Source organism: Myotis myotis, unplaced genomic scaffold, assembly GCF_014108235.1.
Source record: "Myotis myotis isolate mMyoMyo1 unplaced genomic scaffold, mMyoMyo1.p scaffold_m19_p_2, whole genome shotgun sequence".
NCBI classification, from domain to species: Eukaryota; Metazoa; Chordata; class Mammalia; order Chiroptera; family Vespertilionidae; genus Myotis; species Myotis myotis.
The window spans coordinates 187493779-187505827 of NW_023416324.1; the positions used below are offsets into that span (position 1 = coordinate 187493779).

At 40.8% G+C, this 12049-nt stretch overlaps 2 protein-coding genes across 2 annotated transcripts in view; both read right to left on the bottom strand.

Moving 5' to 3' along the window:
- LOC118677522 (EGF-like and EMI domain-containing protein 1) overlaps positions 1 to 12049 on the bottom strand; it is a 610230-nt gene that overhangs the window by 123836 nt on the left and 474345 nt on the right. The gene's annotated exons all lie outside the window — the stretch shown is intronic.
- On the bottom strand, positions 5223 to 6771 carry LOC118677613 (BTB/POZ domain-containing protein 6-like). The gene is given in 3 exon segments (XM_036352812.1): positions 5223 to 5748; positions 5750 to 6264; positions 6706 to 6771. Coding segments are annotated over 3 exon segments (1107 nt in total).

Consider the following 12049-nt stretch of genomic DNA (forward strand, 5'->3'; position numbering starts at 1 on the left):
CTTACTCGTTTTATTATTTTTGATGCTATTATAAATAGACATTTTTTTTAAATTTTACTTTCAGATTGTTCTTTGCTAGTGCATAGAAATCCACTTGATTTTTATATGTCGACCTTATTTCCTGCAACTTTGATGAATTTTTTTATTAGTTCTAATATTTTTGTCAGTGGATTCCTTAATATTTTCTACATACAAGATGATTTCATCACCAAATAGAGATATTTTAACTCCCCCTTTCTAATCGAGGTGATTTTTATTTTATTTTCTTGTCCTTTTTGCTCTGGCTATAACTTCCAGTAAAATGTTGAAAGAAGTGGTATGAACAGATTCTTGTCTTCTCCTGATCTTGGGTAGAAAATTTCCCTAATTAAGCATAATGTTCACTGTGTGTTTTTATAGGTTTCATCTATCAGATTAAAGAAGTTCTCTTCTATTTCCAGTTCATTGAGTTATATTTACCACAAAAGGATATTTGATTTTTTAGTGTGTTCCCCCTCCCCTGCATCTATTGAGATGATAATATGTGTTTGTCCTTTATTCTATCAATATGGGATATGACCCCAACTGATTATTAGATATTAAACTGACCTTGTTTTCCTGAGAAACATCTGGTTTGATCATAGTGTATATTCCATTTTATATATTGTTGGATGTGGTTTCCTTGTATTTTGTTGAGGATATTTATATTTATACTAGTGGCCTTGTGCACGAAATTAGTGCACTGGGTTCCTCAGCCCAGCCTGCACCCGCCACTGCCACTGTGCTCACCAGCTTTGAGACTGGCTTCTGGCTGAGCAGTGCTCCCCCTGTGGGAGCACACTGACCGCCAGGGGGCAGCTCCTGCATTGAGCATCTGCCCCCTGGTGGTCAGTGCACATCATAGCCACAGGTCATTTTGCTGTTTGGTCAATTTGCATATTAGTCTTTTATTATATAGGATTTATATTCATATTCATATTCATATTGGTCTGCAGTGTTCTTTCTTGTTAAATCCCTGTCTGGTTTTTGTATCAGGGCAATAATACTGGCCCTATAGAATGAGTTGGGAAGTTTCCTCTCCTTTTCTACATTTTGAAATAATTTGTGAAGAACTTACATTTATTGTTCTTTAAATGCTTGGAATATTTCACCATTGAAACCATCTGGGCCTGAGTTTTTCTTAATGGGAAGTTTTAAAAATTACTAATTCTATCTCTCTACTTATTATACGTCTAACCAGATCTTCTATTTTTTAGAAGTCTGATTCAGTAGTTCTTGTCATTCTAAGAACTTGTTCATTTCATCTAAGTCATCCAATTTGTTGTAATACAGTTCAGTGTTACCTTATTCTCTTTTTTATTTCCTAAGGGTCAGTAGTGATGTTCCCTCTTTCATTCATGTTTTAAATAATTTGAGTCATCTCTCTTTTTTTCCTTTGTCACTCTAGCTAAAGCTTTTTCAGTTTTATTTATCTTTTCAAAGAACCAATTTTGGGTTATATTTACTTTCTCTCTTATTTTTCTATTCTCTATTCCATGAATTTCTATACTAATAATTATACTTGCTTTCCTTTTATTCTTACCTTTCCCTATCTTTTCCCTACTTGTGTTGCTTCTGCCTAGTATCAGTTCTCTATGAAACTCTTAAATTTAAGTCTACAGATTCAATCTGCCCCCACATTTGACCTCCCCTCCATCCTTGCTGGACCTTTTTGGTTTTGTTTGCTTCCTTCATTGCATCTGTCTGTTTTGTCACAGGGCGAGAAGATGTTGACCTATACAGCCATATTTATATTAGAAACTTGATATTTTTAATCCATATCCCCTGTCACCAGCTCTCAAGACAATGAGTAGGTAACGTGTCCTCTTACCCTTGAAAAATGAGGGATTGTTTCTATCAGAAGCAAGATTATAAAGTAGATTTCAATTATCTTTGATATGCTTTTCTCATCAACCACTACATCTGGGAACCTTTTCTTTAAACTTACTTTAATTTCTTATTGTCATTAATGCCTTCTTAATGCCTAAGGTCTTTAACTATAAGGTGTTGTTACTGTTCCAGAAAAGGGCTAAATATAACCTCCCTATGGCAAATCCCAGTACTATCAAAAGCAATTTAATGAAGAAAGATAACCTTTTCAACAAATGTATAGGCAACCAAATAAATCTTGACCTAAATTTCAGATCTTATATTTCTATACTAATAATTATATTTGCTTTCCTTTTATTCTTACCTTTCCCTATCTTTTCCCTACTTGTGTTGCTTCTGCCTAGTATCAGTTCTCTATGAAACTCTTAAATTTAAGTCTAACAAACACTTAAATTTAAGTCTTAACAAAAAAATATATTAAAAACTTAAATGTAAAAAAAATAACTTAAAAAATAGAAAAAAATAAGCCTTGTTAATACCACTAAAACTGACATCAATCTAGATAAAAATGTATAAATAAACTGGCATATTCATACCATGCAATACTATAAACTACTGCTACAAGCAATAACTTGGATGAATCTCCAGAGAATTATGCTGAGTGAAAAAAGCTAATCCATAATAGTTACATACTATGTAATTCTATTTATATAACATTCTTGAAATGAAAAATTATAGAAATGGATAGCATAGTACTCGTCAGGGGTTAGGGAGGGAATACGCATGAAAGGAAAGTGATAATGGCTGTTAAATGTCAACATGAGGGATCCTTGTGGTAATAAAAAAAAGGTCTGAAAATCTTGACAGTGTCAATATCAATATCCTGGTTGTGATATTTTTTTTTAAATATATTTTATTGATTTTTTACAGAGAGAAGGGAGAGAGATAGAGAGTTAGAAACATAGATGAGAGAGAAACATCGATCAGCTGCCTCCTGCACATCCCCCACTGGGGAAGTGCCCGCAACCCAGGTACATGCCCTTGACCAGAATCGAACCTGGGACCCTTCAGTCCGCAGGCCGACGCTCTATCCACTGAGCCAAACGGGTTTCGGCCTGGTTCTGATATTGTTTTGTAATTTTGCAAGATGTCACCATTGGGAGAAACTGGAAAATGTACATGAGCTCTCTCTATATTATCTGATAAAACTGCAGATGAACCTAAAATTATCTCCAAAAAAGTTTAATGAAAAAAGCAAAGCAGTATGAAAACAAAATGAACAGAATTTAAGTGACCAGTGGGAAAAAAAAACATATAATAAACTAGAATCTCAGAAAGAGAGAATAGAGAATTAGGAAAAGAAAAAAAAACTTTGAAAGAAAATAACTAATTTTCCAAATTTGAAGAAAATTAAACCCACATACTCTAGAGTCTCAATTAACCCGAGCAGAATAAAAATAGAGAAAACTGAACCATGATACTTCATGAACAAATGGATGAAAACCAGTAATAAAGAGAAAATCTTAATAGGATCCAAAGGACAAAGAAAAGCTCATTACATAAAGGAGAAGAAAAGATAAAAATGACTGCCTGTGTCTTGTTGAAATTTATTTTAAGTTCAATAGTAAACCAATAAAGATTTTAAGTGGATAAGTGATAGGGTTAAAAGTAAAATTTCCAGATCTCCTGAATTTTGGTGTAATAATCTATTTATTGAAGATTATAAAACACTAGTAGCCCAGTGCACAAAAATTTGTGCGGGGGGGCGGGGGGGGCTCAGTTATTAAACATTTATTGGCACAGCACTGACCACATTGGTGGTGGTGGTGGTCTTGTCAGAATGTGTTATATTATGCAGATGAAAATCTATTTAAACAGATTTGATGTAGATATTTTCAAAGATGGAAGAATTGTCCCTGTCAACTATTTTAGTTGATTCATATCTTCACTAATTGTCATCATTGCAAAGTTTTCAGTCCCCATATGGATTGCTGGATATAATAGGCCATGCGCTGTCCCTGTCCTTTGTAGCCTTTGTCACCTTAAGGACTCTAGTTTTCCATTTGTATGTTTAAGTACCAACCTTACCGGCTTAAAAATGTAAGCTTTTAACACTGCTCTCTCTGTTCCATATCATTCAGATGAAAAGTGGAGTTGGGTTGCAGCACAGAAGAGAAATTCAGAAGGGGAATATTGAAGTAATGACTGTAGTAGGAGAAGAGGGAACCTATTTCCCTGGCCACAGGTGCTGGTGCCCTGGACCACAGGGCTGGCAGCTTCTCCGGGTGGCTGCAGCCTGGGACCTCGGGCAGGTGGCTTGTCAGTCTCCTGGGATACAGCCAGCTGCAGGCACTGGCGCCTGGACCAAAGGTGGGTGGCTTCTTCTTCTGGCAGCTTCTTCTTCTTCTGTGCTTCCAGGGAGGGCAGTCAGTTATGTGTATATATGTGTGCATGCAAACATAGGCGTGTACACGTGTGTATGTGGAAATCTGCTGGGCAAGTCAAAACCATAGAAGAGTTGCCCCCATCTCTTGAATCTTCCAGAGATACCCCCCACTCTTTTATTCTATTACTACTGGAGGGTCAGTGTTTGCAGCCAGCCAGCCAGTGACTCTCTTAGTGTCTATTTCTGACTTCTTCTTTCCCTGTCTGTCTTCCAACCCCTAATCATATTTCCACTTGGATGCATCATCTTTACTCCCAATATGCTGTATAGAGAAGGAGTCAGGATGCTGTCTTCCCATGAATGATACTCAGTAAAAAACCAATTGCATTTTAGTTGGGCAATGCCCCTACCCACCCTTCAAATCCCTTCCGCCATGTATTTCTGTTTCCCTTTTTGTTTGTTGGATTGTTCTGCTGCTCCTTCTCCTCACCCCACCACCCTTGGATAGTAATGTAAAATTCTTTTACCATGTCAAGAAAATATTAAAAATACAGGTACTTTGAAAAAAAAAAAATACAGGTGCTTCTCCAAACATCAGCTGCAGCCGCCGGCCTCTTCCCTGGCCGGTGTTCAGAGAAGTACCTGTATTTTTTTTTTCCAAAGTACCTGTATTTTTAATAATTTCTTGACTTTTTTTTAAATGACTTTTCCCAGGTTTTAGATTTGGAGGGAAGGTCTTAAGCTTAGAACAACTCAGAACAAAATCTAGGAGAGTGGGAGGGACAGCCAAGCTCACAAAGCAGGTGGTGTGGGCACTTCTGGTGGGGTCCAGGCTGCCCTCTGTCCCCAAATCCACCCTCCACCTGAGTGTTCACCCCAATGTGCAGGAGATGTGATGCGAACCAGCCCCCTGTATTCAGAACCGGGCTCTGGCCATGTATAAACATCTCATTTATACCTCTGGCTACAGCCAGCTGCACACAAAAGGTTAGGAGTCCTGAAGCTTGTCCTGGCGAGGAGAAAGGGTGCGGCCCTCTGTGCCCTCAGAGCCTGCATGCCCATGGCCTCCAGCATAGAAGATGAGCTCGGGGATCTGCCCTCCCTGCACCCCGGTGCCGTTGGTGCTGTCGGAGGAGCACTGGAACTGGAAGGTCACCTTCCCGCACTGCATCTCCGTCAGGCCCTCCTGCCCAAAGTAGCTGAGTTCACTGCTGTCCAGCACAGTGCTGGCCATGTAGAAGGTGTCCTGCTCCACCTGCACCAGGTGCTCGAACAAGACCGGGAAGGTGCTGCTGGAGCCGTCGGACACGAACCTGGTCAGGTTCTGGGCGAGGACCACCCGCAGGCACTTGAGCTCGATCTTCACACTGTACTCGGCTTTCCTGGAGCTGGACCCGTACAGACGCAGCCACGCCACAAATACCCTCCTGTCTGCCGCAAACTGGATGCTGTCACAGCACCCCTGGTAGTGCCACTGGTTGCTGCAGTAGGCCGAGGACTGGAAGCAGTGGCACCAGGCCTTGCCTCTTGGTCACCGGGAAGTCGAGTGTGGGCTTGTTGGCCACTGTGTACCACAGGAAGATGTTGTGGGTCTCCCCCAGCATCAGGATGTCCGACTGGGCAGCACCATTGGCAAACTCCTCCAAAGTCATGGTCGGAATGCGGACCAGGTAGAGGGCTGGCCCCAGGACGTGCCTCTTGTTGCACAGGATGGCGGGCAGGCCCTGCCACTTGCACTTGGCCTCGGCCCAGTTGAGCACGGCCTCAAAGACCACCGCCTCCTTGGTGTTGAGGGCCTTCTGGGTGACGACGACCTCCAGGGTCTGCCAATTGATCTCGCAGAAGCCCTCGGACCACAGGGCCATCTCTGCCTGCACATCAATGACCTCCCAGCAACGCTGGGTCAGCTCAGGCTCCTCAAACAGCTGGCTCTGTGACAGCAGGACACAGACATTCTTGGCTTCCAGGCTCATCTCCAGGAAGTGCACATAGGCTTTCACCAGCGGCCACCTCTTCCCTGCCCTGCCCGGCTTCTCCGATCACTGATCACCAGCAGTGGGGGGCAGGGAAGAGGCAGATGCCAGCGGCCACCTCTTCCCTGCTCTGCCCGGCTTCTCCAATCACCGATCACCGGCGGGTCGGGGGAAGGGGGCAGGGAAGAGGAGGCCGCCAGCAGCCGCCTCTTCCCTGCCTCCCAGCTCTTGCCTGCCACCTGGGTTTCTGATCACCATCAGCGACAGGCGGCTTCTTCCATCCTTCCCCTTTTGCATACCAGCATTGCACCTACATATGCAAATTAACTGCCATCCTTGTCGGCAGTTAACTGCCATCTTTGTTGGCAGTTAATTTGCATATCACCCTGATTAGCCAATGGGAAACATACCGAAGGTACGGTCAATTACCATGTTTGTCTATTATTAGATAGGATATGTGTATTTTATTAAGAAAATGCTTCATTTCATAACAGTCACCCTGAAGGCACGTGGGATAAAATCTTTCACCGACTTTGCAATCTTAAATCCCTCAGTATCTTGCATGCTTATACACTCTTAAGATGTTTCAAATTAAAAAGAAATTGTTGTTTCTTTTTCACTTCCTATAGAACTTGGAGAATATAAATAAGAAGGTAATTTGTATGGGTAAACTGGCATATTTCACTAAATATGTTAGTTTAACAGCAGTTTAAAATAATATATAGCAATTTATCATGGACAGCTCAAATTCTGGAAATTATTTAAAAAATGATTATTAGTCACAATTTTGGAAAATGTTTGAGCAAAAAATATATTTTATGTATTTTCAATATGACTTCAAACCTTATTTGGGCTTTTAAAAACTATCAGATAAAAATAAGATTTAACAATTCAAAGGTTGGTTCTAATTATAATATTTATCTCAAATGAATTTTTCCATATATTCTACTATCAGGAGACGTATTGCAAAAGTACAGCTAGAGAGGCAGTTTTGAGTTATTTATAAAATTAAACATGTATCTACCTTGCAAACTATATGGGCCAATTTAAACTTCTAAATTTTTATGGAAAGTACACTTTTAGAATTTGTGCAAATGTACACTAAAGCAGCTAAACATTATTTTATTATAACCAGTTACACAAATTTCAAACAGCCCAGAATTTTTCTGGGAACCAGAATTCTGGCAGTTAAAGACAGGGTTAAGATGTCATGGGGAGAAATCACTTTCTCAGAAATATAGTATATTGGTAACCTCTATGCACATCCCTATAGGCCCAAGAGCATTTGTTAAAGGCACTTACTAGTTAGAGTCCCTGATCTCATCTCTCTTTAGATTCTAACTTCTTGACTTTCAAACATGATTCAAAGCCAATTATTCTACTCCTAAGGTTTGTTTAACAAAGTACCCATGTGGCTAAACAATGCACATCTTTATACATGAAAATACAATGACATTTTATCAGGAAACATGTTCTGGCCCAAGAAATATTTTGCCGAGAAAAATTACTTGAACATATGGTAATAAAAATATGCACTCTAAAATTCTGATAGGTTCTGTAATCATTGATATTGAAATATAATGGGCTCTCCATTTTTGCAGTAATTATACAATGTAGAGTATGTCTGGGCCCTTAGCACTTCTCTTCTCTGGATCAATTCCTACTCTTCTTTCAAAAGTTAGGTGTTATTGCCTTTTAAAAGCCCTCTCCACACCTTTAGGCTGGCTTACGTGCTATTCACGTGGGTTCCCCTAATATTTATGCACACCTTTACTACTGTGCCGCTACACTCGCGCACTTGTCTCCCTTTCCAGACCTGGACAGAGCTTCTTAAGGGCAGGGACCTCTGACTTTTGTATCCAAGAATTCATTTCCAAACCCGGTGCCTGCCACGGATTAGGAATGTGAAAATGTCCCTTGCTTGCATGAAGGAAATAAATGACAACTCAATAAGTGAAAGGATGGTGAGGAAGGTCAGTAAATTGTCTCTCTGGTAAAATACCAAATTGCTATTTTGAGCCTGAAATAAATAAATCCTCAAAGCAAAAATGAGATAAAACAATATTTGGTACATGCTCTTTAAAAAGAGACAGAAAATCCCCCAAACCTTTAGATTTTCCTTTTAAGTTTTGCTCATAGCTAATATTATTCATTTCATGCATTCACTATATCTGTTCAAGTCCCTCAGTGACTCAAGTCTTCTTTCTAGCTCAGCATTATGGATCCCTTTCATCTGGTCCTAGATAAAATGCAAGAAATCTATTTAGTGCCTGGAGAGAAGCGTGGCTGCCTTTGGAGCTTCTACACGCTTAATGAACTACATGTTCCCTTTAAAGACTAATTCAAACCAACCAGAGTTAGGGTCATTATGAGGCTTACAAGGGCTCTCAGACATGAAATCCTCGCTAAGAATCTAACTGAGATTCATAATCAACAGCACCTCAGTTTATGAGACACTAGGATTGTATTCATCAAAGTACAATATAAGACTTTGTATTGACTCCATGAAGAAACCAACCACATCTTCCTATGCTGCTATAGTTTAGTCTAGCTGTCAATTTGGCAGTTCCTGGGTTGCAAATTGTGGATACTATTGCTTAACATTCATGTCTGGTTCACATCCCAGCAGTGGCAGTTCACCATCTACAATCATGTTTCCTAACTGCAGCCCAGCCCAGCTGGAGAACCAATTTCTAACACAATTGCAGTTAGCTCTGACAAGAGGTCTGGTAGTCAAATGCCACATTCTCAGAGGTACTTGGAGACGGCTGTGTGAAGCATTAATAGATGCAATGGGGAAATCAATGGACAGGAGCTAAACATTCTTTTAAAAGTTAAATATATAATTTAAAATTTCCTATGCCTCAGAATTGCTATAATAATTATTGTCTAGAATACTCATGTTGACATTTAACATGCTAAACTTTCAAAATGCCACAGAGAAAAGATCAGAGGGACATCAATGCGGAGCCGGACTCTGCCCAAGCCACTAGCTCTGTGACCTTGAGACAATCACTTGACTTATTGAAGCCTTAAGTCCCTTATCTGTAAAACAAGCATAATACTAATTATGGGGTTGTTATGAATGTTAAGTGAAGCAACCTATGCAAGGAAACTAACACTATACCAGAATATTATAGGGACTCAATAAGTATCCGGCATTATTAGTATAAATATAATAAAGAGAGAAATTGAAATAAGCTAGTATCAGAAAGAGAGATTTTAGAATTCAAGATATTTGAAGTAAAACAACTATGAGAGGTATGAAAATCCAGAGTGTATACTTAAACCTGAATGGAGTTGGGGAAATAAAGAATTCTTATGGAGGGAGTTAAGAGATTCAAGACAAATACTAAAGTCAGCAAAGATTCACTAAATTCTTACCATGTGTAAGGTACTAGGAGAAAAAGATAAATAAAGTATTCACATTGCCCTCAAGGAGTTTACACTGTGTGGGGAAATGAACAAGTAAGTACTTATGGGAAAAGACTAGAAGGACAAGATCAAGTACTAGGAAAAGAACCGGGGTAGGAAAGATTAAGTCCTCAAAATATGAAGGAAGAAACTTTCGAAAAGAAAGTCAAGAGCAAACTGCTGAGGGGTGTAGAGTCACCAAAAAGGGCTAGAATTTATGAGTGTTTCCCTTGTGCTAAGCATAGTTATAGGTACTTCTCACATATTCAATACATCATTCAAGTAAGTTGAGGACAAGTTATTTACTGGATGGTAGCAGGGAGCAAGAAGATGAATTTGGAAGAGATAATAGCTCTGAGCTACATTTGGAAATCTTAAATAATAGTGATTATTATAATAATTATAGATACTTATTAAAATTACAGATAATGTTTCTATAGGGCTTAATATGTTCTACACACTGTTTTAAGAAAGGGCTTTACATATATTCATTCATTTAATCTTCACAACAACTCAGTGAAGTAGGTACAATTTAGTCTCCATTTTATAGATAAAGAAACTGAAGCAGAAAACACATTCAAAGTCTCTAAGGTAAAAAGTGACAGACGGGATTTGTGGAAAAAGAGGGCTTTAAACCCATGTGGCTGAATTCAGAACCTGTTTCTAACTCTTACACTATATTGGAGGGAGAGACCCTGGGTGCTCTCTCTCATGATAGTTTTAGAGATGGGCTGCTAACAAATATCCTATATAATAAAACCCTAATATGCAAATTGACCAAACTGCAGAACAACCGGTCGCTATGACATGCACTGACCACCAGGGGGCAGACGTTCAATGCAGGAGCTGCCCCCTGGTGGTCAGTGTGCTCCCTCAGGGGAGTGCCATTCAGCCAGAAGCCGGGCTCACTGCAGCACTAAGGAGCCCTGCAGGCAGGTGGTAAGGGGCGAGGGGTCCCGGTCTGCAGGAGAGCCTAAGCCAGCAGGCAGACATCCCCCGAGGGGTCCCGAACTGCAAGAGGGTGCAGTCCAGGCTGAGGGACCCCCTGCTCCAGTGCACAATTTTTGTGTACTGGGCCTCTAGTATCTTATAAAGGGCAATATACCCAGCTGATGAGGGCTTCAGAAAATAATTGGCAAAGAGAAAGAATTAAATTTAGCCAATAATAATGAATAAAAGGGACAGAAAAGCTGAAAAGGAAATGGGGCTTTTCTTCCTGGGGAAAAATGGGATGGAGGAAAAGTTTGAGCATGTACAGGAATTGGTTCGTAAATCTCAGTAAGCAAGCAACGAGAGCCTGCAAGGTGAGGCCTCTGGAAGGGTGACCAGGTGGGGTGTTTATGGTTTGAGCATAGGATTTGGTGTCATCAGTAAGACTGAATTCCAGTCCTGACTCTGTCAAGAAAGTTTTGTGACCCTGCAGCTGACAAGTACTCTTTCTGCTTTAGCTTTCTAGCCATTTATTGTGAGTCCGGCAACTTACTAAGCTCTTTACATGCATTATCCTATTTACTCTTCATTCACAACCTTATGATATACTAGAGGCCCAGTGCATAAAATTTGTGCATGGAGAGGGGTGTCCCCTCAGCCCAACCTGCACCCTCTCCATTCCAGGACCTCTGCAGGATCAGGCCTAAACAGGCAGTCGGACATCCCTCTCACAATCTGGGATTGCTGGCTCCTAACCACTCACCTGCCTGTCTCCCTGATCACTCCTAACTGCCGCCCCCTGCCGGCCTGGTCACCCCTAACTGCCCTCCCTTGCTGGCCTGGTCGCCCCTAACTTCTCACCCCTGCTGGCCTGGTCACCCCTAACTGCTCTCCTCTGCCGACCTGATTGCCCCTAACTGCCTCTGCCTCGGCCCCTGCCATGATGGCTTTGTTCAGAAGGACATCTGGAAGGATGTCCAGAAGATGTCTGGTCCAATTAGCATATTACCCTTTTATTAGTATAGATGTATGAGTACTATTCCCAAACAAGAGATGAGGAAATACTAAAGATTTAGATAAATGCTTATCATCCCAGTGAGTGAGGGAGCTGAGACTCCAACCCAGATCTATCTGACCCCACAGTCCTGTAGACCAAGCATGTCAAACTCGTATAAATGATGCATGCAACCTGCTGGCCACGAGTTTGAAATGCTTGCTGTAGACCATTAGGTTGTACTGCTTGTCTAATAACACAAGGTGACCGATGAAAACAAAACTAGAGAATGTTGAACCCAATCCATAATTATGATGCATAAACATAGGAAGGCAGGAGGTTGAGAACAATGGTAGCAGTGGGATACTAAACTCTTCAAGGAAATTGTCCTATATAATAAAGAGCTAATATGCAAATGGTCATTGCGTCATCACATCCTCGTGCCCTCGTGCTCTCACACCAGAGCCGGGGGACCCAAGGCCAGGCTGGGGGACCTAAGGATGG